Source organism: Molossus molossus, unplaced genomic scaffold (genome assembly GCF_014108415.1).
Source record: "Molossus molossus isolate mMolMol1 unplaced genomic scaffold, mMolMol1.p scaffold_m16_p_15, whole genome shotgun sequence".
NCBI classification, from domain to species: Eukaryota; Metazoa; Chordata; class Mammalia; order Chiroptera; family Molossidae; genus Molossus; species Molossus molossus.
This window is the reverse complement of record NW_023425350.1, coordinates 14,174,165-14,201,647: the sequence shown is the minus strand read 5'-3', so window position 1 is coordinate 14,201,647 and position 27,483 is coordinate 14,174,165. Positions and strand designations below refer to the sequence as shown.

At 38.3% G+C, this 27,483-nt stretch overlaps 1 protein-coding gene across 1 annotated transcript in view; it reads left to right on the top strand.

The window, feature by feature from the left end:
• The window catches only part of ITSN2 (intersectin 2), a 123,130-nt gene that overhangs the window by 78,591 nt on the left and 17,056 nt on the right, over positions 1-27,483 (top strand). The window contains exons 23-29 of the mRNA XM_036263503.1: positions 261-457; positions 3,037-3,101; positions 5,186-5,352; positions 8,034-8,079; positions 8,165-8,286; positions 10,530-10,626; positions 11,074-11,265. Coding sequence (XP_036119396.1) covers positions 261-457; positions 3,037-3,101; positions 5,186-5,352; positions 8,034-8,079; positions 8,165-8,286; positions 10,530-10,626; positions 11,074-11,265 — 886 coding nt within the window. The remainder of the gene's footprint in view (positions 1-260; positions 458-3,036; positions 3,102-5,185; positions 5,353-8,033; positions 8,080-8,164; positions 8,287-10,529; positions 10,627-11,073; positions 11,266-27,483) is intronic.

Sequence of the window (27,483 nt, the reverse complement as noted above, 5' to 3'; positions counted from 1 at the left end):
ACCATTGATACTTAATGCCAAGATGTTTCCTTGAATGGTAGGAATTCAGTCTTTAACTTAACAGAAGGCTACTCAGATGGTTGTCTGCCATGTGTAATTTTAAGTCAGTAGATTAAGGTTATCTTACATCATCATTGGTAGTAAGTCACCACCACACAAACTGTTCTGCTGTCTGAACAGGAAGTATGTTACTGTACTAGGAAACAGAAATGATGGTTGTCATTGTTTTGTTTTTTAATTTTGTGGCTTTGTATTCACAGGGACAGGTTGTAGAAAACCTAAAAGCACAGGCCCTTTGTTCCTGGACTGCAAAGAAAGATAACCACTTGAACTTCTCAAAACATGATATTATTACTGTCTTGGAGCAGCAAGAAAATTGGTGGTTTGGAGAGGTGCATGGAGGAAGAGGATGGTTTCCAAAATCTTATGTCAAAATAATCCCTGGGAGTGAAGTGAGGTAGGAAGAGTAAGCATTTTTGTGTGTTCACACTAGGTGTGATATTGGTGTTTTCACTGGTGAATCAGCCATAGTATGACTAGCTATGCAGTAAAACAAGAAGTTTATGCTTGAGTTTGAATACCAGAAAGGTCTTTCCTAAAGCGAAAAAAGGCATTCAGATCTTTGTACCAGTTTTAGAATATTGATTATTCCAGCTATTGCAGAATTCTCAAGTTTTCAAAGTACTTAAAGTTTTAGATCTATTGCTTTCTTTGTACCATCAGGTCACTTAGGAAGGTTACTTTTCATTTCCTTTGGAGCATTTCTTTCTTGTTTTTTACTTTAAATTGTCAATACTTAAATAAATCTTTATTGAGAGCCTCCCCTTCGCCAGAGTGGGGCATTCCATCTCTGGGCCTCCAGAGTTCTTTGAAGATCACCTCTTATTGCTCATAACATACCCTTTGTTGTTGTTATTTACTTGCTTCCCCATATCCCTTATTAGATCATAAGCTCCAGGAGGGTGGGGTCCACATCTTTCTTTTAAAATATTTGTGTGTTTTTTAGTTTTTCTGACTAGTGTAAACTTTTTGTTGTTGTTGGAATCATTTTTAATATTTAAATATAAAAGTAAGCACCGACTAGTATAATCTTAATGTGTAGTAGCTACTCATTCATATTAACTTAGTGAATAAGGAGAGGAGCAAATGAATGTCCTTTCAAATAAACAAAAAGCAGAAACTAGGTAAGGTCTCTGGCCTTTAATTCCCAGTCTATAAGGGAGTCAGATCATCAAACATCTTTAATACAAAAAGTACTTTAGTACAGCTATGGCAAGCTATGTCTTGTGTTTTATGTTGAAGTTGACCTAAATAGAAAAGCAATCTGATTTAATAAAAAGGACCTGGTCTGCCCTGGCTGGGTGGCTCAGTTGGTTGGAGCCTTGTCCTGTGCATGGAACATCGGTGTCTCCCTCCCTCCCTCCCTCCCTCCCTCCCTCCCTCCCTCCCTCCCTCCCTCCCTCCCTCCCTCCTTCCTTCCTTCCTTCCTTCCTTCCTTCCTTCCTTCCTTCCTCTCTTCCTCTCTTCCTCTCTTCCTCTCTTCCTCTCTCTCTCCCTTCCTCTCTCAATAAAAAACAAAAAACATATCCTCAGGTGAGAGTTAAAAAAAGAAAGAAAAGGGACTGGTCTTTGGATATCAAGAGGCTTAAGCTCTGATTCTGCTCTTTTTTCCAGGCTTTTATGGAAAAACCTACTTGATCTTCAGTTTTCTAATTGATTGAATGAAAAGAAGACACTAAATAATCTTTAAAAGCCTTTTCAGTGCTGAGATTCTGTGTATCAATTTTTAGTTCAGATGCAGAAATTTACTTTTCAGACTGACACGGAATTTTAGATTTAGAAGTGTGTGATGATAACAGAAACAACAATTATCTGCGTATGCTGGTGCTTCATAAGAATTAGCTTATTTAAAATTCCATAAAATTTTACAGAGGAGAAAACTTAAATACAAAGACTTAAGTTTAAATTCTTTGTAAAGGGCATTTCTTCTGACTTTTCACTCAATTACTGACCTTTTACAGATAAGGCCTGTAACTTGAAAACCGACAGTAGTGGAGAGTTCAGCACTAAACAAGGCACTCCATTTCAGTTGTCCCCATGAGTTGTAGTAAGGTTCCATCTGTTCCCTCCCCAAACTGCCTCACTATATAATTTACTCTCAGGGCCTGGGGATCCCTGGTGCATCCTACAGATGTCTAGTGCTTAAACTCAACAGTTTTCCAGATCTTTGACGACAGTTTCCTGGGTTAAACTGGAAATTTAGTGCTATTTTTATTGTCTGATATTGCTCAGTAATATATTTATATATATATATAAATATATATACATGTATGTATTTTAATGTGGTGTTCTCTAAACAAATAATAAAATTTATGTATTACCCTTGTTTTTACCTGTTCTAAGCCATGCTGCATATATTCTTTACCAGATAATTGCCCTTTTGCTAATGCACTGTGTCTTTTAGGTTCCTTTAAGAAGGCAGAATAATTGTACATTAGAAAAACTGTTGATAAATCATGTTAAAATTATTTAGTATATTAAAAAATTTAGAAGTTTGATATTAGGCAGTTCTTAATCCACTAGGATTTTGTGTATGAGAATATTTATAGACTGTGTACTGAGACAATATTTAGATTAATTTTAGAAAGCCCTAAAAGAATTCACTGCTGCCCTGGTCAGTTTGCTCAGTGGTTAGAGCATCGGACTGAGGACCAGAGAGTCCTGAGTTCGGTTCCCACTAAGGGCACATACCTCAGTTGCAGTTGGTCCCCAGCCCCAGTTGGGGTTGTATAGGGGGCAACCTGTCGATGTGTCTCTCTCACATCAGTGTTTCTCTCTCTCTCTCTTCCTTCTTCTCTCCCTCCCGCTCTATCTGAAGATAAATGCAAAGAGGATGTTCTCAGATGAGGATAAAAAAAAAAGGGAATTCACTGCTAAAACCTGCTGTATTCATCAAATACCTTTCTTGCTTTTTGATTGGTGATGTTCTTTTTTGTTTCATTATTGTTGTTTTATGTATGTGTGTTTATTTGGCAGACCAGAAGATTTGTATGCAGCTGTGAACAAGAAACCTACCTCTGCAGCCTATACAGTTGGAGAAGGTGAGCTTTTGATAATTGGTAAATTAGATGGGAGTCAGATTACCTACTAATTATCTGACTTCCCACAGTTGTCATTCTCTCTGCTTCTGTGTCTTCAGTATCAAAGTGAGGTTAGGGAAACCTGCCCCTTGCCTATTTCACATGAATATTGAGGATACAGAAAACATTGACTGAATATATGTGGCACTTTTAGAAAATCGGTACTATAGAAATTCACTGCTTGACCAGTCTGGCTCAGTGGATTGAGTAACGACCCATGAACCAAGAGGTCACTGGTTCAGTTCGTCAGGGCACATGCCCAGGTTTCAGACTCCATCCCTAGTGAGGCCAATCGATGTTTTTCTCTTTCTCCATCTCCCTTCCTCTCTATCTAAAAATCAATGAAAACATTTTTTTTTAATTCACTATACTCTGATGCAATAAGATCATAAATAAAAAGTATTGCAATGAGATAGCACAAAGGTTTTTGTTTTCCTGCTGTTATATATCTAGATTATATTTGTTTAGTATGTAAGGAAATTTTAGTACTTTTAGTTATTTACAGATTGCATTTTAATTACAATGTACCATCTGAATTATTAAGTAGGATTTGAAATCAAAATACACTTTATCATAAATATTACAAAGAAAAATATTTAGAGTTGTTTGACTAATTATTTTTATCTTGTTAATATGCTGAAAAATGAAAGATTATCTACCATCTTTGCAGACATTATTTTCATTGATAGTTATATAGGGTAGGGCAAAAGTAGGTTTAGTTGTGAGTTTATTTCTGTATTATTATTGTATTATTTTTCATGCAAACAACTGTAAACCTACTTGTGCCCCACCCTATAGGTTTATAAGTGAATTGTATATGTCCATTGTAAAATTCGTTGAATAGTTGAAGTACATTTTATGTTTATATTGCTCAAGAAAATCAGTTTAATGTTAAATTGAGCAGTTCAGTATCTACTACAATTAGATATTCTATGCTAAAGCTTGAAATATACAAGGATGAATAAAACAGAGCTGCCAGGCTCACAGAATAATGGGGGAAATAGATGTACAATTATAATAAATTCTATCCTGACTGAACAAAACACAAGTTTGAGTAAGCCCTATGAATCCACAGAGGTGGCAGTGTTGAATCTTGTTAAATAATGAGTAGGGTCTTGCATAGTGACAAAGGAAGAGGAAGCTCTTGTGGACAGAGGCAATGGTAGGAGCCAAGGCATCATTGTGAAAGCTTGGGGAGCTTCAGGTCACCAGCAAGGCTGGAACTCCAAGTGTACTGTGGAGTGAGTGTTGTGGAGTGAGTGTTGTGACATGAGGAACCTTGCTTGCTGCAGCAAACCTAAACCTTGTAATCATTTTTATTTTGTCAAATCAGCTAAATTGAGTAATACTGGGAATGAGAATAATAAATGGGTTCTAGATGGTGTTTCTGGTCATCTTCAGCTTATGATATACTGATCAAATTCCATGTTGACAAGTTAAAAGGAAGATCTCTAAAACCTGGTCTTGGACTGCTTCTAAAGTAGCAATCGTAGGAGCCAAAGCTAATATTAAAACTCAGACATTTCTCTTGAGGTCATTCATTATCAAATATTTATTGAGCATCTACTCCATGCCACACACTGGGCTAGGAGCCGGGTCCTTGTGATGGAATTTGGCCTCTAATATTGATGTTGGCTGAATATTGGGCATTTTGATAACTATGTATATAAAATAATTAAGGAGAAAACAACTACAGATTAAAATATATCTTGTGTAAGAGTTTTAAAAAATCTCATATTTTGACTCTATAAAGTAGGGATACTGATATCTATTTGTAGTTTTGGGGTTATTCTCCATGATATGATGGCGATGATGATACAAATTTAAAAAAAGAAATCCCACAATAAAGTTTTATGTGAAATCAAATAATCTTTTTCTAAGAAATTGCTACATAATTCATTCTTTTTCTATCTTAACATCTCTTTATGTTAAGTCATAAGATCTTTAAGAGTGAATTTATTCAGGATCTTAGAAATTAACATAAATTTTTTAACTTCTGCAATTTTACAACCAAAATTAGTTCCTTTTTGCTTTGTTTCCTACAGAGTATATTGCACTTTATTCGTATTCAAGTGTAGAACCTGGAGATTTGACATTCTCAGAAGGTGAAGAAATATTGGTGACTCAAAAAGATGGAGAATGGTGGACGGGAAGTATTGGAGATAAAACTGGAATTTTTCCATCAAATTATGTCAAACCAAAAGATCAAGAGGTAAAGTTATTTTGATATAGAAACAGAATTATTTCATTTTGTTTATCAAGGTTCATACTTAAAAAAGAAACTCATGAATATAGTTTTGGTCAGGCTGCTTTGGTTACAAGGAAACCACTTAATTTAGCTCCAATAAAAAAGTTTATTATAGGGATCCTGTTAGAGAGGTAAACAAGACAGGATTTGATGAAATTCTAAGAACAAGAGCCAAAGGTGGTAGGGCTGGGCCTCATGATGACTGAAGTTCGGGAAGGGTTCCAGATTCAGGGAGTCTTACAAGGAACCACCTTGAAGGAGTTTGTAAATATTTACTTTAAGGCTCTGACATTAATGTGACTCAGCCTATATTGAGTTAACTGTGGATATTATTCTTTGATATTATTGTACCCAAACTTGACAAATGTTAGTTGTTTTTGTTTTTAATCCTCACCCGAGGACATTTTTGCATTTTTTGTTCAGACAGAGCGGGAGGGAGAGAGAGGAAGAGAGAGAGAGAGAAACATCAATGTGAAAGGGACACATCGAGTGGCTGCCACCCGCACAACCGACCAGGGCCGGGGACAAACTGCAACCGAGGTACGTGCCCTTAGCGGGAACCGAACCCGGGTCTCTCAGTACCGCAGGCCGACGCTCTAACCGCTGAGCCAAACTGGCCAGGGCGACAAATGTTCAGTTGTTAAAGGTTTGTTACAACATGGAATCTGAAGCCATATCAGTGAACATTTCTTATCGTTACATTAAAATTCACCAGTCTATGTTGCGCATTGACTGAATCTTTTACCCATGCATGGTTTAATAACATCATTCATTGGTCATTTAAGAAACATTGAATCATTGAGTCATACAAATTGTCTCTGTATTTGTCACATTTTATTATTTAATATTTAAAAAATCACATTTGGTACTATCACCACTGATCTCATAGAAAAATCTTTAAGTACTTTGAAAATGTCAAGCTCATGGTGGTAGATAAAAGTTTTCCAACATTTTAGTTTTCCCTTGAAAGTTTGAATTTTATCATTGGCAAAAATCCTATCAGCAGCTTTCCTTAAAGTAACAAGCCTATTACTTCATTCATTTTTGAGAAGAGGTATGCTAAATTCCAAATCTGAATAATTTGTCATTCATTCATTTTTTCAAATAAAAATGTTGTTCCATGAGAAACCTAGTTGAGCTCACAATTTAATCACACAGTGCTTTTCCTTGAGATAACCCTCATACTTCAGTGTGCAGCAGAAATGCTTTAGGCACACTTCATTTAGTCACCTAGGATTTTTATAAGATGTGTACTTAAGGATTAAGATTTAATACATTTTTTGCCACTAGATCAAGGACATTCTTAAGTGAGACTGGCTTTGTTTGTTTTACTCTGAGCACACGGCTGTGAAGAATACTATAATTGCTGGTACAATTTAGCACCACTGCCACTATTCTACTAAAGCATCAGCAGTTTTACCCACCAGTGTAAATGTCAACACAGTGAAAGGCAAATAATGTCTTAGTATATTGTGAAAATAGTTTTAATCTTCCAGATCTCTAAAAAGGGCATCAAGAGCTGCCCATCCCCAGGGATCTGCAAACCACACACTGGGAACCATTGAGACTACCTGGGTTCACTTCTGGCTCTACCACTTAGAGGCTAGATGACCTTAGACAAGTTACTTCCCTTTTCTGTGCCTGTTTTCTTCTTTGTAAAATGAGGACAATCATAATTATGTAATAGTGCTACTGCAAAAATTCTCCAAGTTAATATATTTAACATTCTTAAAACAGTGCCTGTTACATAGCAAGTGTTCAAAAACAGGTTAGCTCTTGACCACCATCAACTCTGCTTCAGTACTGTTACTACAGTTGCATTCACTAACAGAAAAAATTTAAACTCTTCCCATTTCTTTTTTTGTTTTTTAATCCTCACCTGAGGACATTTTTCCATTTTTTGTTCAGATAGAGTGGGAGGGAAAGAGAGAGAGAGAAACATCGACGTGAAAGGGACACATCGAGTGGCTGCCTCCTGCACGACCCAACCAGGGCTGGGGATAGACTGTAACCAAGGTACGTGCCCTTAGCGGGAACTGAACCCGGGTCTCTCTGGACCACAGGCCGACGCTCCAACCACTGAGCCAAACTGGCCAGGGCTAAACTCTTCCCATTTCTTACTCATATTTCTAAAAAGAGGAAATGTGGTTGGCCTGACTTACCCTGTAAAGTCAAACAGGTCATAGTTGCTGGAGTAAGGATTTTTGTTCTTAGGTTCATGGGGGACATACAAAAAAATTAAGAATAAAAATATTGCCTCCTATGCAGCAGGAGCAAAACTCACATATGCCTTAACATATCCAGAGCACATAAGTTGTATGGAGTGCTAACCCCATTGGTGAATAGGGTGTATTTGGCCTGAATAGTCACATTTAATATTCAGGAGAAATTAGGAAATGAGCTGTTCCTGTTGAGTCAGTGAGTACACATCAGCCACTTGTCTCTGCTGCACTCTGTTAGCAGACCAGATCTCCCCAGTGTTGGGTTCTCAACTTTTTTGGTTAATGTAAGGTCAACTGTCATTTTGCTCTTCATTTAAAGAAACAAGGATCCTGGGAATTAGACATCTCTAATTCCTAATAACCTTTGTAATTTTACATCTGGATTTTTGGAAAATGATAAAACAGTATATTTTCTCCTTACAGAGTTTTGGGAGTGGTAACAAATCTGGAACATCAAACAAGAAACCTGGTATGTGTAATAATGAAGTGAAAAAATTACTGAAGTGCTTAATGGTCTTGAACTCATAGTTTCCTGTGTTTTTTTTTCTTTTCAGAGATTGCTCAAGTAACTTCAGCTTATGTGGCTTCTGGTGCTGAACAACTCAGCCTTGCACCAGGGCAGTTAATATTAATTTTAAAGAAAAATATGAGTGGGTGGTGGCAAGGGGAGTTACAGGTAATAATCTTTAAATAACATCTATCAATTTTATTATACAAACATTTAATGATCATTGAGAATAAAACTAATAAAAATTTTAGATCATCTGTAATTATACCACTTGGAGATAACATATATTAACATTTTAGTTTATAATGTTTCTCTCTAGTCTTTTCACTGTTCATTTTTAGCATAGTTGAATTGAACAGTATTGTCTCTAAAGACATTTTTGTTTTCTTTGCCTGGGATAACCCCAGCCTTACAGTATAGCCCTTAGGAGGAAAACACATGGTCCAGGATGTGTGCTGAGAAAATACTGCCCATTGGACTGTCCCCACAGGTCTTATGTTTTTGAAACATCAGTGCAAGAAAAGGAAGCACAGGCATAAATGAGCCTGTTTTTGTCCCTGCAATGTTAACAGAGATAATTATTGTCTGTGTTTTGATACAGAGAGGTTTCTCTCTACTAAAATTCCCTTACTGGTTAAAACTAAAGAGCATTTTAGAATTAAAAGATGATGAGAGGTACAATAGCTGTATTTTTATGTAAGACTGATATATGATTGTAATAAGGAGGATAAACATAGTTTTGTTCTTGCAAATTAGTCTTACATTTCCTAAAGAACAGAGGATGTTCAAAATTCAGTATTTTCTTGAATAACCCCTGAAATTCCACCTTCTGATTTACTTTGAAGATTTACCAAACTAAGTGGAAAACATGGCTGCCCACAAATTATTTTTGTGATGTCCCGATTAATTAACAAAGCCCCAAGAGGTGCTTACTGTGGGCTGTGCCATTTTAAGTGCTGACTTGAACTTATTAGAAGAACTCTAGGAAAGTCTTTTTAGTTTATAAATATTATTTGTGTGAAATATGCAGATAACTCTGAGCCTGAAAGATCTCCAAATAGACTTCTACAAATAGTGTTTTCAGCCATACTTTGAGATGCATATTGAAGGGTGGTCCCCAAGACCACCCTTACTTACTTCTGACACCAATTGTAAGTTTGGAGCTTCTGGACCACTCTCAAGTTCAGTAATTTGTTAGGAGAACTCATAGGATTTACAGAACGCTACAGTAGCCCTCCCTTATCTGAGGGGATATGTTCTAAGATTCTCCAGTGGAGGCCTGAAACTGCAAATGGTACTGAACTCTATATATACCATGTTTTTTTCATGTACATACATACCTATTATAGTGTCTAGTTTATAAATTAGGCATAGTAAGAGATTAACAAAAACTAATGGTAAAATAGAAAAAGTATAACGGTATACTGTAATAAAAGTTATGTGAATGTGGTCTCTTTCTTGTCAAAATACTTTATTGTACGGTACTCACCTTTTCACTTAAAGGAAGCACTTTCTAGCTTCTCTTTGGCATATCTGAATTGCCCGTATCACTGCTCTTGTGCTTTTGGATCATTATGAAGTAAAATAAGGGTTACATGAACACAACCACTGCGATGCCATGACAGTGGGTCTGAGGACCTTGGTGGCTACTTGCTAACAGGCAGGTAGTGTATACAGTGTAGATACACTGGACAAAGGGCTGATTCATGTCCTGGGTGTGACAGAGGGGGGCAGTGTGAGATTTCATCTTGCTACTCAGAACAGCACACAACTCAAAACCTATGAATCCTTTATTTCTGGAATTTTTTACTTAATATTTTCAGACCACAGCTGACTGTGGGTAACTGAAACTGTGGAAAGCGAAACTGTGTGTCAAGGGAGACTGCTGCCTTACAGTTATGGTCACAGTTTATTACAGCAAAAAGACTTAGATTACAATTAGCCAAGGAAAAAGATGGATGGCGCAGAATCAGGAATGTTCCAAACACAGAGCTTCCAATTGTCGTTTTGCAGTGGAGTCATGATCAGCATTAACTTCTCCTGGCAACAATACCCACAGGACTGCCAAGCAACGAAGTTCACTTGAGCCTCATAGTTAGCTGCCTATATGTCTGAACTCAGTCTCCAGTCTCTCCAGAGGTTGAGTTCATACTACATTTCCCAGAGCACCCACCATGTATCACATTGTTAGACTATCTGGCATGGTCAGGGGCCCCAGGTAAACTCAGACACTCATCAGTCATGACATTGCAGAGGTTTAGAGATCACCACCCAGGAGCCAAAGACAAAAACCAGACCTTTCTTTGAACAAGGTTGAATTCTTTACTACACAGGGATTTTTTAATTTTTAGTTTATGTCTCAGTAATTGTTGTTACTCTAATCTTTCATATTCCTTTTGCTAATTTTACAGGCCAGAGGCAAAAAGAGACAGAAAGGATGGTTTCCTGCTAGCCATGTTAAACTTTTGGGTCCAAGTAGTGAAAGAACTACACCTGCCTTTCATCCTGGTATGGAATGGGTTCACTTGTGTTTCATCATAGAGGATTTTTGTTAAAACTCGTCAACTTCTGAGATTAGCTAACTCTGAAAAATATTAAAAATGTGTCCTTTCTATACTGCTACATAAAAGTATGTTATAACGAGAACTTCCTTTCTAAAGAGTTCTGTGTAGAAACAGCCAGCTGTTCAGTGGATACTTGGACTGCTTCACTCCCTAAAAGTTTTTGACAACTAGACTTAAAGTGAAGCAATTCACTTAGATTTTTAACTGTAGTTTGGAAATTCTAGTTTCTGTAAAACAGAATGGAGGAAGGAAAGTGGGAGAGAGCAGCTGAAGGGCAAATTTAGGCTAATTGAACATTTAATATTAGAGTAATTTAAATCCTAGGGGAATTTTGACATGTAATCCTTGTAGGAATAATTAATTTGTTATTTTGTTTTTCTTTTTCTGTTAGTGTGTCAGGTGATTGCTATGTATGACTATGTAGCTAATAATGAAGATGAGCTCAACTTCTGCAAGGGACAACTTATCAATGTTTTGAACAAAGATGATCCTGACTGGTGGCAGGGAGAAATCAATGGAGTGACTGGTCTCTTCCCTTCAAATTATGTTAAGATGACAACAGACTCAGATCCAAGTCAACAGTGTAAGTAATATCAAACTATTTGCCTCTCAGCTAGTGCAAAAGTTTTCATATGCAGCACTGCATTTATTATTGTTCTGGATCAGATGTTAAATTCAGCACCCTTAGCAATTGTATATTAATGTTTAAAGTAAGAAAACACAAAAGAAAACTTTTCACAGTTCAAAAGTTATATTGCTTTATTTTAAATAATATTTTCCTAGCTTCAGATCTTACTATTAGACTTTATCTGAAAAATTTATGTCTTTTATGGGCTCTTTGGTATGACAGCAGTCTATACAGCAGTTTCCCTTCACCACCATCCTTTACCACCATGCAGTGATCTTTTTCAGCTTAATAAAGAGTAGATAGTAAGTATCCTATTTACCTATTAAAAATTACCCTTTTAGTGTATGTGCTATTAATTTTGCCACCTTCCTATTTCTCACATACTTACACATCATCCAGGTAAGAATAAAATTTTAAAACTATTTAAGTTGTGCCCTGGCCTGTTTGGCTCAGCGGTTGGAGCGTCGGCCTGCGGTCCAGAGAGACCCACTAAAGGCAGTACCTCGGTTGCAGTTTGTCCCTGGCCCTGGTCGGTCGTGCGGGTGGCAGCCACTCGATGTGATCCTTTCACGTCGATGTTTCTCTCTCTCTCTCTCTGTTCCTCTCTCTCCCTCCCACTCTACCTGAACAAAAAATGGAAAAATGTCCTTGGGTGAGGATAAAAAAAACAAAACTATTTAAGTTGTTTTCAGAATTCTCATTAGGTGATTATTTAGATGGATACCTCATGCCACAAGAGATATATGAATCAAGATCTGTTTCACTATTTTTAGAACAAGGGTCCAGATCTCTAGGTGTGATATTTGGTATTACATAAAATTATCTCTTTGTAGTTACCTACTCTTTTTTATATTTGACAATAAATATGAATTAATAGTAAATTAGAGAACAAACAATACTTGGAAATACTTTTACCCTTTTAAAAAGGATGTCGTTTTTCCCCACCTTTTTTTTTTTTACAAAATACATCATGATATATATACACATACATATATATGTATATAGATATATTTTTTTTATCCTCACCCAAGGACTTTTTTTTTTTGCATTTATCTTCAGATAGAGCTGGCGCGGGGTGGGGAGAGACAGAGAAACATCAGTGTGAGAAAGACACATCGACTGGTTGCCACCCATACAACCCCCACCAGGGCAGGGGACAAACTGCAACCAAGGTACGTGCGCTTAGCGGGAGCTGAACCCGGGACTCTCTGATCCACAGGCCAGCGCTTTAACTGCTGAGCCAAACCAGCCAGGACGTGATTTATATTTTTATCATTCTTGTGGAATTATCTAATAAATTTAGCCTTTCATTTTAATTTAGTTTTTGAGAAGATATAAATGGTAACTCAGTCAAAGCTGAGACATGCTTATAATTCAGTGCAAGTATTGCAAATTTATTTTATACTATAATTTTGAAATATTCATGCATTATTTTTACTTTGGAACTTATATAAATAGTCCTCACCCTAAGAGAACACTTTCCTTTAGATAATGCAACTAAATTTCCCAACTTGCAAGTGGGAGGAGTCCAGATTTTATGGATTGCATATTTCCCAAAATATCTCAGGGTTTCAGAAGTGATAAAGGAAATTATAACAACTTGGGTTACCTAAATAAGTGGTCATTTTAAGCTCTGTTGATGGTTTGGCAATTTTTAGTGCTTGCCAGTCTATCTGATTAATTAGGAATGCCGGAAGCGCCTTTCTTGAATCAGAGAAAGGAAGATACTTTTCAGACCTACTGGGTCTGGAAGATCTTTGGCTAGTGATCCCTGGAGGCATTCCAGTATGTCAGTACATTTGGCTTTTATAGTGTCTGTGATGTAGTGATGGTTTTCCAAATGTTTCGTTGTTGTGGTAGTGATTTATCTTTTTTTCTGTGGTGGAACATTTTTTCCAATTAAGCCTTCTCTAAGAAATATAAAGAACAAATAAAAGCTGTTCTAAAGGAAGAACAGCCAGGCGTGTGAGTTAGTAAAAACTGGATAAGTTTTTAGATTACCATTTGTGTTTCTTGGGTCCTTATAAGTATTATTTTCATTTTCTTATGTAATTAGGATATAGTCAGTGTGCCACATAACGACGTTTCGGTCAAGGACAGACCTTGTATGTTGTGGTGGTACACCATATATAGCCTGGTGTGTAGTAGGCTGTACCATCTATATGCAAGTGTACTCTGTAATGTTTGTACAATGATGAAATCTCCTGACTGTTGCATTTCTCAGAACAGATCCCCATTGTTAAGCGGCACGTGACTATATTTTTTAAAGATTGAGAATAGTAATAATTCAAATTTGTTTAGTTGATGTTGTATGTTATTAGTCATATTTTTTCTCACCCACTTAATTTTCTTTATGTTCATTTTATTCCTCATTTTTCTTTTTATAGGACCCAATGTTGTCTTCCAGTGTGAAAGCACCCCAGAGACCCACTATCCAAGTTTGACTCTAGCGTGGAGGCAGGGCAGGCAGCCCTGGTCAAATATCTCCTACACAATTCATTAACTTCGGTTCGAATGTTAGAGCCACTTGTGATTATTTCTTTGTGTTTCTAACTTACAGTTATCATTTATTTGTAACAAGTTAAAGGATAGTGGGTCTTTGTGTGGCTTTCCCTGCTGTTCACTCTGCCATCCTTTAGCATTTTTCTTCTTTTTAAATTTGGTAATTGTAGGTCATTAGCATGCACATGAGTTTTTCCCTACATGGTGGGAATTCAAACACACAAAGACCCACTATTTGCACAAACTGTTCTCGCTGGCTTGGAATGAACTGCCATGCTTTTCTAATGTTATTGCAACTTGTATATTGATTGCAGAATTCAGATAAAATTTGCTTTATGTTTTGCTCTTATGTTTGATCTAATCCTAATCACAGTGAGCTCCTAATTGTTGGTTCAATGTGGGATTTGCCCTCTAATATTCACTGTTTACTCTATTACTTTCTAATATGCCACTCTTCAGTATTTAAATTTGTTAAAGGCCAAGAACTGGAAATAACCTTTTATATATTTTCTGTAAATTTGGGGGTAGGAGAAATAACACTTTTGGGGAGCTTTTCTTATCTCAAAAGAGGAAAATGACCTGCCCCATCAGTCTATGCAGAGTAGGCTGTGTTTCATCTGTTTGAGCTGCCCAGGAAGGAGCACTGTATTATGGTTCCCTTATGGTCGTCATGTGCTCTGGGCTAAGGAAGATATTGCATCATGTCCTGCAGCAGTTAGTTGTTACTTCTTCACTGATGACCTAAAAATATATTAGTTTTAAGGAATGAAAGGCTCCCATAATTGACTGTGAGATATGAAACCTTCCCTAGCTTAGAGCATTTATATTCACCATACATTTTTAAAGTTAAAATTCATGTTATCCCTTTTAGTTGAGTGACCACATGTCCCAGGTCACAAAAGGACACTGGTTGACATTCTTCTTAATGTATTCAGTAAAGATCATGAGGAATCTTTGAAGAGTTTAAATGCCCCTCAAGCAAGCATACAGAATCTGTCTGGTAAGAGTAAACTTGGTGAAGGAGAGCTGTATGTGAGCTGCCATTCCTCTGTGTCCATGAAGCGGTGTTAAGGCTAGAAGATGGGCTTCACCATCCAGCATTCTCTGGCTAATCTATTCTTTAGCCACATTGGCCACTTTGGCATAGGGTTTTACTTTTTCTTGAATGGAAACACTTTAAAGATGATAAACATTATTAAAAATGAATAAATGTCAGAGTACTTAGCTGAAACTAAAAGGAGTTTTACTGGACAGTATTAAACTATTTTTGGAAATTAATGAGAAGTTTATGCAATTTATAATGTTTACAAACTTCAGTGCAATCTACTGTTTATGAATGTCAGAGTGTTATCAGGAAAAGTGCACGTGCAGTCAGCAGTCTTATTTCCTCCAAGTTCTTTAAGAAGAGTGAAATATGTTTTTATATCTTTGAGTTTAAGTTAAAAGCATATTTTGTGCAATATTTATGTTAATGTGCCTATACATTATGAATGAATGATTTCAATTATACATTGCTTAAATCATAACTTTACAACACTTGAGAAAGAATCAACAGTTTAGTTAGAACTTCACAAAGTTCAAATGTCTGTGTTCCAAAATACTCCACGTTTTTGGGATGTGTGGTGATATGTATGTGTGCTCCCTGGGGTAGGGATTTGTAATTATCAGACCACCTTAATTCTTAGCATTTGGCATCATCATGATAATTTTATGAAATATGACATTAGTAGGAAAGCAATAATATCACTTTACAGGTGGAATAACAGATTCGCCTGCGTCACTAAAGGAGACAGTACAAAGACTGAGTCCTTGTGAATTCAACTGATCTTTCAAATTGTACAGATCACTTGGTCTTGCCTTTTAATATTCTGAACTTTCTGCTTTTGCACCCTTTAGTTGGGTTCAGACTAAGGACAGTTACCTTAAATCCATTATGAACCCTGAGATTAGAAATCAGACCACTGCTAATTAGCCACATGATTCAGTATAACATCTCTTTAAAATTATTTTTTTTCATTTAGACTTACCTAATACACTGATAAATTATTTCAAAGGTATTTTATAGTGCAAATTGTTCACTTTTATGCTGATGAAGATTACTAAGAATGAATTTAGCATCTGTACTCAATTTGAAAAGAATGTATTCATCAGGTACCTATGGACTAAATCACATAATGGACAGTTAAAGTAAATGTTGGCCTGGAAAGCATATTCACCGTATTTACTGAAATACCTCTTCTTGTGTAGGTATTTTGTTATATATTTGAGAGAAAGCTAAAAATAAAGGAATAGGATGACATATAATAACCTGACCTTCTTAAAAGTGCATGCAATCCTTTGCAGTACCTCATATTCAGCCATGTATTTCTCTTCCTCATTAAATATGAGGCAGCTTTTAGTTTGCTTAGAAAGCAATGCTTGAAGGAAAGAGTTTATCAGGAACATAGAATTTTAAAATGGGAACACCACTGAATAAATCTGAACCCTGTAGGAGGTAAAGTTTATTTAAAAATTGTAATATGTGATAATCATTTTTAAAGTATGTGATTAAATCTGATGGGTTTTTCAGCAGTGAAAATATCAGTTCTAAAACCAAAGCTGAATTTTCAGAAAATTTAAATCAATCCTACCCATTGTAGAATTCCCTCTAAAACTATCTTAGAGAGTCAATTTAAAATGATACAACTATTAAAACAATGTAACTGCTCTTTTAGTGTTTTAAAATACAATGTGAATACTGATAGTTTAAAGTAAAGCAAGTGGGGGGAGGAGAAGTAGAGAAAGAAATGCCATTCCAATCATAGCTTTATTTGCCAAATTTTCTTAGAATGAATTTTACCAAGTTACAAATTCTTGTAAATAGAATCTGTAATGGAAATTCTGAGACTTTTGCCTAAAGTGGCATTGTTGGATGCTGCTGTGATGCTACTGTAATGTAATAAATTATCAAATTGTTGCAAAGTGCTGTTTTTTGCCTTAAGTTTTTATTTTGTGTGTCTTGAAAACTATAATATTAAAGGTATTGAGAGTGTTCAAATGCTGGACACGCTTGGCATGAGGTAATTTGTTTTTATTTTTACAAAATTGTAATATAACTATGCAAGTGTGTTTATTAAAAGGACACAAACTACATTACTTGTATTGTGTATTTCTTTGGAAGCATCCTTTAAAACTTATTTTTGACTTTTTATATGTAATCATGATTGAATTTCTTTGGAATTTCTCTTTTTCCTTAATGTAGTTTCCGGGTACAGGCCAGCGAATTGTTTTGATCTTAGATAATCATAATATATTTCAAAAGCAAAAGAAATTTTGATTTGAAAGTAAAGGAAAATATTATCTAAGATAATAGACTACTATGTTACTTATAATTTTTACTCCAACTTTTGTCCAAAAAGGTCTCTGCTGTCTTTTAGGATAATGATGTTTCATCGTAGATGTAAAAATAAAACCAATAAATTTATTTCTATCCACTTGCATTTACTAGCAGAGTTGCTTTGGGAAGTTCTAGAATACTTGTATTTTCTGATATCCAAAAAATTTACTTTCTGTTGGTCCACAGCATTAGAATACAATACTTCTTCCTTTTTTTATGTTTAAATGAGCAAGCTAACACCTGATGGTGGTGAACTTTAACAGGCATTTAAAAAGACACAGGAGGCCCTGGCCATTTTGGCTCAGTGGTTGCAGGTTCAGTTGGGGTTGTGTGGGAGCAACCAATCAATGTGTCTCTCTCACCTCGTCTATCTCCCTCCCTCCTTCCCTCCCTTCAACTCTCCCTAAAAAAAAAAAAAAAAAAAAATCAATGAAAAAATATCCTCAGGTGAGGATTAACAACAAAAAAAGAATTATTTAAACTTCCAAAATAAAACCACAAATATCTATGTATGTCTTCATTATGGCAGCATGCTACTTGGTACATAATTTGCACTCAGTAAATATCTGCCAAGTAGATAAAAGGCTATTCTTTCATAAAATACGCCAATTTTCTAGTACCCTGATAAAACTTCAATATTAAAGGCAGCCTTCAGAAAATGTACAGTTTAGTCATCTGGATTGACTGTTAAAATCTTGTCCTTCCACTGAGCTTTAACACTGTGAGACTGAAAACCATTATGTGATACTCTGGCTGCTTGGTGTTGGGCACACAGAGAATAGCACTGTTCAGTGGCTGTGCTCTCCTCAAAGCAGGCAAGGGCTTCCAGGCTTTATGACCCAATCTGAACAAGCCCTCTTTGCACCAGTCATCACAAATTGTCTTTTGTCCTTTATCTTTTGGGATCTTTGCATCTCTTTTCTTAAACATCTCTCCTTTCTTCAACATTCCACTTGCTTCTTGTTCTTGCTTGTACTGTAACCTAGAACAGTTGTTCCCAACTATAGCAGGACAAGTTTTTACATTATTTACATTATTTATAATATGTCTCTCAGTCTCCACACCCTAACACAAGTGTTGGAGGTCTTGTGGCCCAGTACACCACTAACTATATTTTTGGAACTTTGACCTGATAATAATCATGATCTCTCGTTTTTCTTATTTTTCTATTCTTCCTATCTGCTAGAAAGTACTTACCAGGAAATTTTTATCATTCTCACTACCTATAGTTTTTTGTTGTTGTTTTTTCTTTATTGATTTTAGAGAGAGAGGAAGGGAGAAATAGGGAGAGATAGAAACATTGATGAGAGAGAACATTGACTGGGTGTCTCCTGCATGTTCCTCACGGGAGATCGGGCCCACAACCTGGGCATGTACCCTGATCGGGAATCAAACTGGTGACCTCTTGGTGCACGGGTCGACGCTCAACCACTGAGCCACACTGGCCAGGCCTCACTGCCTATACTTAATACCAATGTACTATCTCTCACTGCTCAGAATTTATCTTTATACCACATTCTATAAATACTTGTTAAAGACCTATAATGTGTCAGACACTGGAATACAGCAGATTGTAAAATAGGCAATTGATTAGGGTAAGACAGAAAACAAACAATAAGTATATAGGATCTTAGAAAAATTAAGCAGGTTAGGGGAAAGGGATGCTGGGAGGGGAGGGGCAGGTCCAGAGGGATTTCAGTTTTAAGCAGGTGATTCAGATAAAGTCTCTCTGAAATGGTGATGTGTGAGCAGAGATGTGAAGGACATGAGGTACACCTGCAGAAAGCCAAGAGGACATCTGGAAGGTCATTCTGGGCTCATGCAAAGGCCTCAAGCAGGAGCATGCCTGAAATGTTTCAGCATGGAGGCCAGTGTGGCTGGAGCAGAGGGGAAGGCAAGAGGAGGAGGAAAGGAGAACAGAGGTTAACCAGGGAGATGGGGGAGACCTTTCTTTGGGGCTGGTTGTAAGAACTTTGGCTCGGCTTGCTACATTCAGAGGGGCAGGAGTTAGAAGCAAGGAGACCCATTAGGAGGCTAATTTCAGTTAATCAGGCAGAAGATAGTGGCAGCGTGGATCAGAATGATGGTGGTAGACATGCTGAAAAGTGGTCAGATTAGGGGTATATTCTAAAGATAGAGCCAACCATTGGATTGAGTGTGGCATGCAAGAACAGTATCAAGGATGTCTCCGAAGATCTCATCCTGAGCAACCAGAGAGCTACTTTGCCATTACCTGAGTTGGAATGTAACGAAGGAGGAGCAGGTTGTGGGACGGTGATTAAGACTTTGGTTTGGAATAGTTTACCTTCACTCACCTTTTAGTGGAGATACTAAGTAGACAGTGTTCAGAACATGTGGTGGAGTTCAAAGGAGACATCCAAGCTGCAGTATAAATTTGGGAATTTATCCGTACATAGATTGTTGTAAAACCACGAGACTGGATGAGAGCGCCAAGGCCTTGAGAATGTAGAGAATGTACAAGTTCCCAGGACTGGCCCTAGGGTTCCCACATTAAGTCTGGGAGATCAAGAACCAGAAAAGGAGATGGAGAAGGGCTGACTAGTGAGGTAAGAGGATACGAGGCAAGGTGGTGACCTAGAAGCCAAGTGAAGAAGGATTTTAAAGAGGAGGGAGTGATCAACTGTCACAAGTGCTAGTGATAGGTCGAATAAAATGGGGTACCTTTTGCTAAAGGAGAAGGCTACCTAGGACTTTTAGGAAGCTCTTCTTTAAAATATTTGAAAATAAAGTATTTGAAAATAATTTTAATGTGTAATTTTTTTGATATAACCAATCAATGTTTTTACATAATATAAATTCTTTGGTATTTGTTGAAATTAATTCTATGGGACTTGAAAATGTATATTGTCTTGTATATGTGTTCATTGTATTAGGCCTGTTAATAGTGTTCAACTCTTTCATATTCTTAGTAATTGTCATTGAGAGATTAAAATCCACCACTCTAATTATAGACTTTTGTTTTTCTTTATTTTGGGGGAGATAATTCTATCAGGTTTGTTTTTGTTTTTGTTTGTTTGTTTTTTTAATCCTCACCCGAGGATATTTTTCTATTTATCTCCAGAAAGAGTGGGAGAGAAGGAGAGAGGAAGAGAAGGAGAGAAACAACTATATGAGAGGGACACATCGACTGGTTGCCTCCCGCGTGACCCCGACCAGGGGCCGGGGACGAACCGCAACCAGGGTACGTGCCCTTGACCAGAATCGAACCTGACACTCATTGGTCCACGAGCCAACGCTCTACCACTGAGCAAACCGGCCAGGGCAATTCTATCAGTTTTTTATTTGATACTTTGAGGCTCTCCTATTAGCTGCAAATAAGATCAGAATAACTGTAACTTCCTGAATTGTTTTGTGATATCATCTTACACAGATCCATGAAAGCCTATTTGCTAATAAAGCCTCTCTGCTGCCCTTTTACGTTTTGTATGTATGTAGCTTTTCCCAGCCCTATAACATTTCCATAACTTTATGTATTAGGTGTCTTTGTAAACAGCATCTAGCTGAATTTTTTGGTCCAATCTAGAATCTCTCTTCTAACTGACAGATTTAAGTTATTTATTTTATTAGAACTATTTAATACTTTTATTTATATTACTGTATTGTATATTTTGCTTACCATGTATTTTCTTTGCTTCTTTTTAAAAAATTCACCTTGAATTTATACCTAATCATTATTATTGTCATTTTATACTGTCAATAGTTGTTTTGAGCCTGGCCGGTTTGACTCAGCGGTAGAGCATTGACCCAAGGACCAATGAGTCCTGGGTTCAATTTCAGCCAAGGGCACATACCTCACTTGTGGTTCATCCCTAGCCCTGGTCAGGGTCATGCGGGAGACAACCAGTCGATGTGTCTCTCTCACATCGATGTTTCTCTGTCTCTGCCTCTCTCTCTACCTGAAGATAAATGGAAAAATATCCTCAGGTGAGGATTAAAAAATAATATATTTTTTTAAATTCCTGTTTCATGTTGTATACTTCAAAGTAAAAAATCATGCCAGAATACCTATAATAAACAGGAGTTGTTGTTTAAATAAATAAATAATTGTTCTGATTTTTCATATATTTGCTAGTCTTTTTGCTCACCATTCCTTTTTTTTATTTTTTAAGCCCCATTTTATAGTCTTTTTGTTTTCTTTATTTTTGAAGCCCCATTTTATAGTCTTTTTTTTTCTTTATTGATTTTAGAGAGAAGAAGGGATAGGGAGAGAGAGAAATATTGATGAGAGAGAACATCTACTGGCCACCTCCTACATGCCCCCCACTGGGGATTGGGCCCACAACTTGGGCGTGTGTCCTGATTGGAACTGAACTGGTGACCTCATGGGTCAATGCTCAGCCACTGAGCCATGCCAGCCAGGCTCCTTTTTTTTCTTCTTTTTCTTTTAACCGTTCCTTACATATCTTTCTTTTCTTCTTATTCAGTTTCCCTCTTCCCAAAATACATCTTTTAGTAGTTCTTTTAGTCATATCTATTGGTTGTAAATGCTCTCAAACTTTGCCTGAAAATGTCTTTATTTCTTCCTCATCCATGATGGTCTAGTTAGAATTTTAATTTGACAGCTGTTTTTCTCAATACCCCCTATTGTTGGCTTGAGTAACGTGCAGCCATTCTGACTGCTGTTCCTGTTTGGTTATTCTGCTTTTTCTTTCTGTTTTCATTATTTTTTTCCCCTTGGTGTTTTGTAGTCTAAGGATGCCCACTCCCAAAATCAGGAGTCATCGGTCCTCCTGAATCTGTGGTGTTATATCTTTCATCAATTCTAGAAAGTTCTCAACCATTATAATTCATTATGACCTCTTCCAGTTTTTTCTATCTGCCTCTCCTAGATTCCCATTAGATTTTGTTGGGCCTTGTTATTCTGTCCTCTATCTTTTTTTTTTTTTAATCCTAACCCAAGGATATTTTTCCACTTATCTTCAGACAGAGTGGGAGGGAAGGAAGGAGAAGGAGAGATAGAGGGGGAGGAAAGAGAGAGAAACAGAAACATCAGCGTGAGAGAGACACATCGATTGGTTGCCTCCTGCAGGACCCCAACGAGGGCTGGAACTGAACTGCACCTGAGGTATGTGCCTTTGACCAGAATTGAACCCACAACTCTTTGGTCCCTGGGCTGATGCTCTAACCACAGAAAAACCAGACAGGGCTGTCCTCCGTATCTTTTTATTTATTTTTATTGATCTTAGACAGAGGAAAAGAGGGGAGAGAGACATCAATGTGAGAGAGAAACATCGATCCATTGCCTCCCACATGTGCCCCTAAGCAAGATCGAACCTGTCACCTTTTGATGTATGTGATGATGCTCCAGCAGACTGAGCCACACAAGCCAAGGCTGTCCTCCATATCTTTTAACCTCTGTTCTGTGTTTTCTATCCCTTTGTCTTTCTGGAATGCAGTCTAAGTAATTTCTTCAGCTCTGGTTTCATATTTACTAATTCTTCAGATGTGTTTGATCTTCTATTTAATCTATTAATTTATTATTTCCATGATAATGTTTGCCATATTTATTTGTTTCTTTTTTAAATCTGCCTGTTCTTTCTTATTGACTCTACTTAGGGTTTCAAGTCTTTCATATATGTCTTGAGTTATTTTAAGCATATGTATTTTAGCCCTGGCCAGTTTGACTCAGCAGTTAGAGCACTAGCCTGCAGACGAAAGAGTCACAGGTTCAATTCCAGTCAAGGGCATGTACCTTGGTTGTAGTTCGGACCCCAGCCCAGGTGGGCAATCAGTGGATGTGTCTCTTTCATGTCGATGTTGTCCTCTTTCTCTTTTTCTCTCTCTCCTTTCCTCTCACTCTATCTGAAGATAAGTAGAAAAACATCCTCGGATGAGGATTTAAAAAAATATATATGTGTATATATATTTTATATATTTTGTTCTATATCTTATGTTCTTGTAGTTCTAATCCTCAGTTTTTAATTTATGGTGGATTGTTTGTTTTTTGTAACTTTTTACTTTAACTCACCTTTAGTGAGACTTGTTTTTCTCTGTGGAAATCCTGTGGGGACCAAGGCTGTGAGAGCAGTTGTACATTTTCATTGGCCAAGTAACTAAGGGTGTCACTAGTCAGGGACCAATTTTTGTGTGTCAACAAAGTCCCCAATCTGAGGTGTAGAAAAAGGAGAAAATATTCAAGTGACCAGTTTGCAAACTAGGGAAAAACAGCCTCCAGGGGAAATTGAAAGTGCACTTCACCAAGACAAAGGAGAGCCTACTTTTTAGAGAGAAAGTTCCCACTCTAGTTCCTGATTGGTCCATTTTTATGCAGATGAGAAATTCAAATACCACAGTTTTGATAGGTCCAAATACATGGCCAAATACATGGTTCTGATTGGTTGGAATCATGCATTCTGATTGGTCAGTATAGATGCAAATGAGGATATAGCCACTCAGTTTCCATAGGATTGGCAGGTCTCAGCCCAATGGGCAAAAGAGGATACTGGGAACTCCTTATAACGGTTGACTCAGACAGCACGAGCACATTCGGCTGAAGTTTCAGTCTATAGCTTTCCCTGAAATGCAGTGTGGGTGAGTGGCCTCTGTCAGCAATGGCTGCTAGACCCTAGTGATGAATCTGTGCCCAGTTAACCACAAGCTGTCACTGGAAGATATATTTTTTTTCAAGGTTCACATATGTTAATTCATCAGTTAAGGAATTCTTGAACTTCAAACTTGTGTGAGATGCAAGCCCAGCATGTCTGTTCTTTTCCAAGCAGAGACTAAAAGCTTTCTTGTCATCTCACTGTCCTAGCAAGAGAATGTTTTTCCTAGCCTTCCCTAGTCTTCGTTCTCCTGCCAGAGCCTGCTGTCATTGGCCAAACGCAGGCAGACACCACCTAGAGTAGGAGCTTACAAAAGCAGGCTGCAGGGTTGGCCTTGCAGGAGCAAAGCAGGGGAAAGGTAAGAAGGGTCTAGGGACAACACAATAGTCGACCACTTGACAAATATTTCCTGACTTCTGTGATCAAAACACTGCTAAGTTTGATATATGTGTACACAGTCCCCAGCTCCTGTGGGAAAGACAGGCATACTGACTACATATAGATGAACTACAGTACAAGTTACATTCTGTGAAGTGCTGAGCACAGGCACAAACCAGTACCATTGAAACACAAAGGAGAGGCAGTCTGGGGGCAAGTGGGACAGGATGAGAAAGGTTTCCCCGAAGCAGGATCATGCGTGCCACACTGTGAAAGCTTAGTAAGATGGCTCTGTGCCGGGAACTGTGTAAAACACCTCATGAGGACTGAACTCCGGCTAGGGTGGCTAAAAGGTGAGCTGCACGATCAAAGGCAGGTAATGGCTGCATGATGGAGACTCTGGCAGGCGTGCTACCGAGCAAGGGCTTCATCCTGCCAATAACAGAAGCCACTGAGCATTCTGTTAGGTATGAACATAATAAAATAATAAGAAATGTAGCGGCTGGCTTGAGCTGTTTAATAGGAATATAATGTAAGTCACAAATTCAGCCCCAAATATAATTAAAATTTTTCCAGCAGCCCAACCAGTGTGGCTCACTGGTTGAGTGTTGACCCATGCACCAAGAGGTCACTGGTTCGATTCCCGGTCAGGGCACATCCCCAGGTTGTGGGCCCAGTCCCCAGTGGGGGGCATCCGGAAGGCGGCCAATCGATGTTCTATCTCTCCCTCTCCCTTCCTCTCTCTCTAAAATCAATAAAGAAAAAAATTTTTTTTTAATATTTTCCAGCAGCCACACTAAAATAGTGAAAAGAAATACTAATGAAATTAATATTTTTTCTCTAACTTTGTATCACCCAAAAATTAGCATTTCTATTTTTTATTTGCATTTTTAATTTGTTTTTCAATTACGGTTTACATCCAATATTGGTTTCAGATGTACAGCATAGTGGTTAGACAATCATATATTTTACGAAGTGTTCCCACTGATCTTTTCAGTACCCACCTGGCACCACAGATGGTTATCACAATATTACTGACTATATTTCCTATGCTGTCATTTACATCCCGTGACCACCAATCTGTACTTCTCAGTCCCATATTAGCATTTCGATATGTAATCAACAGGATTATTCATGCATTGTTTTCCATTCTGGCTTTGTTGTGCCTGGTCCTGGCACTCAGCCTTTGTACCAGGTATTTTACACTTACAGCACTTCTCCATTTGGACGGCCACAGTTCAGGTGCTCAGTAGGCACAGGTTGCCATGGCTGCCCTACTGGACAGTACAGGAACAGCGGATAGCAGAGGTGTAGTCTGCCCACAAACCCTAACTCCTCAGTTCTCAAAAGATGCACTTCCCCTTTCCTCCAAAAAGAAGGTTCCGTGGGCAAGTAAGTGTTGAGAACTCTGGGTTTATCAAAGTAAATGTGTTTGAGAGCAGGACCCTCCAAGAGAAACACAGTCTGCAGCATTGTCCGAGTTTATTTGTCCTCACAAGGGCAGCAGGGAGCCTGGAGGCAGGCAGAGGCAAAAGTACAGAAGGAAACGCCATGGTGACGAGAGTCACAAAGGCTGGGAGAGGAGGGACTCATCATAGGTGTCAGTGCTGTGGGCAAGTGGAGGAGGTCTCGTGCTCTGGAGGGGTCGCTGGATTTGGCAATGCCAAGGTCATTGTTACCTTCACAAGAGCAGTGTCAGTGGAGCAAGGAGACAGAGGTCAAATTACCTAAGTGGTGAAGTGAGAGGGAGAGCTGGGGGATTGGCCATAAGTGCAGACCCCTCTAGTGACGCTGGGCAGTGGGACCAGAGAGTGGGTGCTTGAGGAGGGAGCAGGACCGAAGGGAAAGTGCGTGTTTCTTTTCAGTAATGGGAAGAGAGGGATGTTTAACCATGTATCTGGGCTAAGAAGGAACCAGGGAATACTGAGAATGGACTTGTAAGGACAAGGGTGCTACAGGAGAGGGCTGGGTAAAGATGTTGGCTTTAGAAAGAAACAGTCTCATCCCTAGACACAGGAAGGTAGTACAGGGGTGCGTGAACAAGGAGGTCAAGGGCAGGAAGTGAAAGGGGGCATCATGCCCTCCTCCCCCACCCCTGACATCAGAGGTAAGAACATCTGAAAGTGACAGTATAGACCAGGATGGAAACTTGAACAGAAAATGAAAGTTTAGGAACCATTAAAATGAAATGCAAAAGGGTCAGCTAGGGGTGGGGTACAAGGATTGTCCCCACTTTCATGCTGATAAAGCTAATGTCACATATGTCCCAGCCTTAGAAAGCATAAAATATCTGAGACGTTCACTATTATCCAAGATACAGAACAGATAGAGAGGCCGGTGCTTGTGGGTTTTAATGTGTCATCATTTCCCAAAGTGTACACATGCATCCAGGTGGTACGCAACACAGTGGCATGCAAAACAGCACCCAAGAGGACTCACTGCATCTTAATGGTTATTTATTTTAGTGACTATTAGAAAAAAACATAACCAGCACATCAAATCCATAATTTCCTAGATACTGACTCAACATGAGTAAATTTAGAGGAAAATACTAGGTAAATGATAGTAGAGATGGAGCATGGATGTGGTGGAGTGTGAATGACTGGAATCTGTGAAAACTAATGTATGAGGTGGGGTAACCTTAGACTGTTCTGATGGCTTCTTTCACAGCCAGCTGGCAACTCTGACCGGTGACACAGGATGGCATCGCAGCCAGGAGCACTCCACCGGGTGTCAGCAGGCACGTCTAGCCTCCTTGCTACTTACAGCCTAGTCAGGCGTCTGTACTTGCCCTCTGGTTCAGAACCCTCGGTCAGCCCTGCAGCTCTCCCTGGCAGGACGGAATCAAATACCACCCTCCGAAAAGCTTGGCAATTCTGAACACGACAGTGGTGCTATGGTTTCTTCTCGGCAGCTCCAAACCGGCCTTATCGACTTTTGTTTTACTGTGGGAGTAATTTTTTTAAGTTGTTGGCAACGTGTGCAGAAAATAGAACAGCCGACTTCATTATCACTATCTGTAAGCCCAAATCTGTATGCCATATGTATTACAGGCCATCAGAAAGAGGAGCCTCCCTTGAAAGCCCAGTCTGATCCTTGCATTTTCTGCCTCTGTGGCTTTGCCCATTTGTACCCAGTGCCAGCCAAGTGCTTCTCCTTGCGGTGTGTCTACTTCTGTCTGGATGTCCACCTGGGCACTGCCCAAGGCCTCCCCTTCTCCCTGATTGCCTCTGCCTCAGAGGTCATCCGCTCTTCCTTCGCTTTCTCTCTTCCAGTTTTCAGATGTTGTGGCTTGTTGGGTACCTACCTGCTTTTGCTCTCTGTCTGAGAAAGGACTTTGAGGTGTTCCCC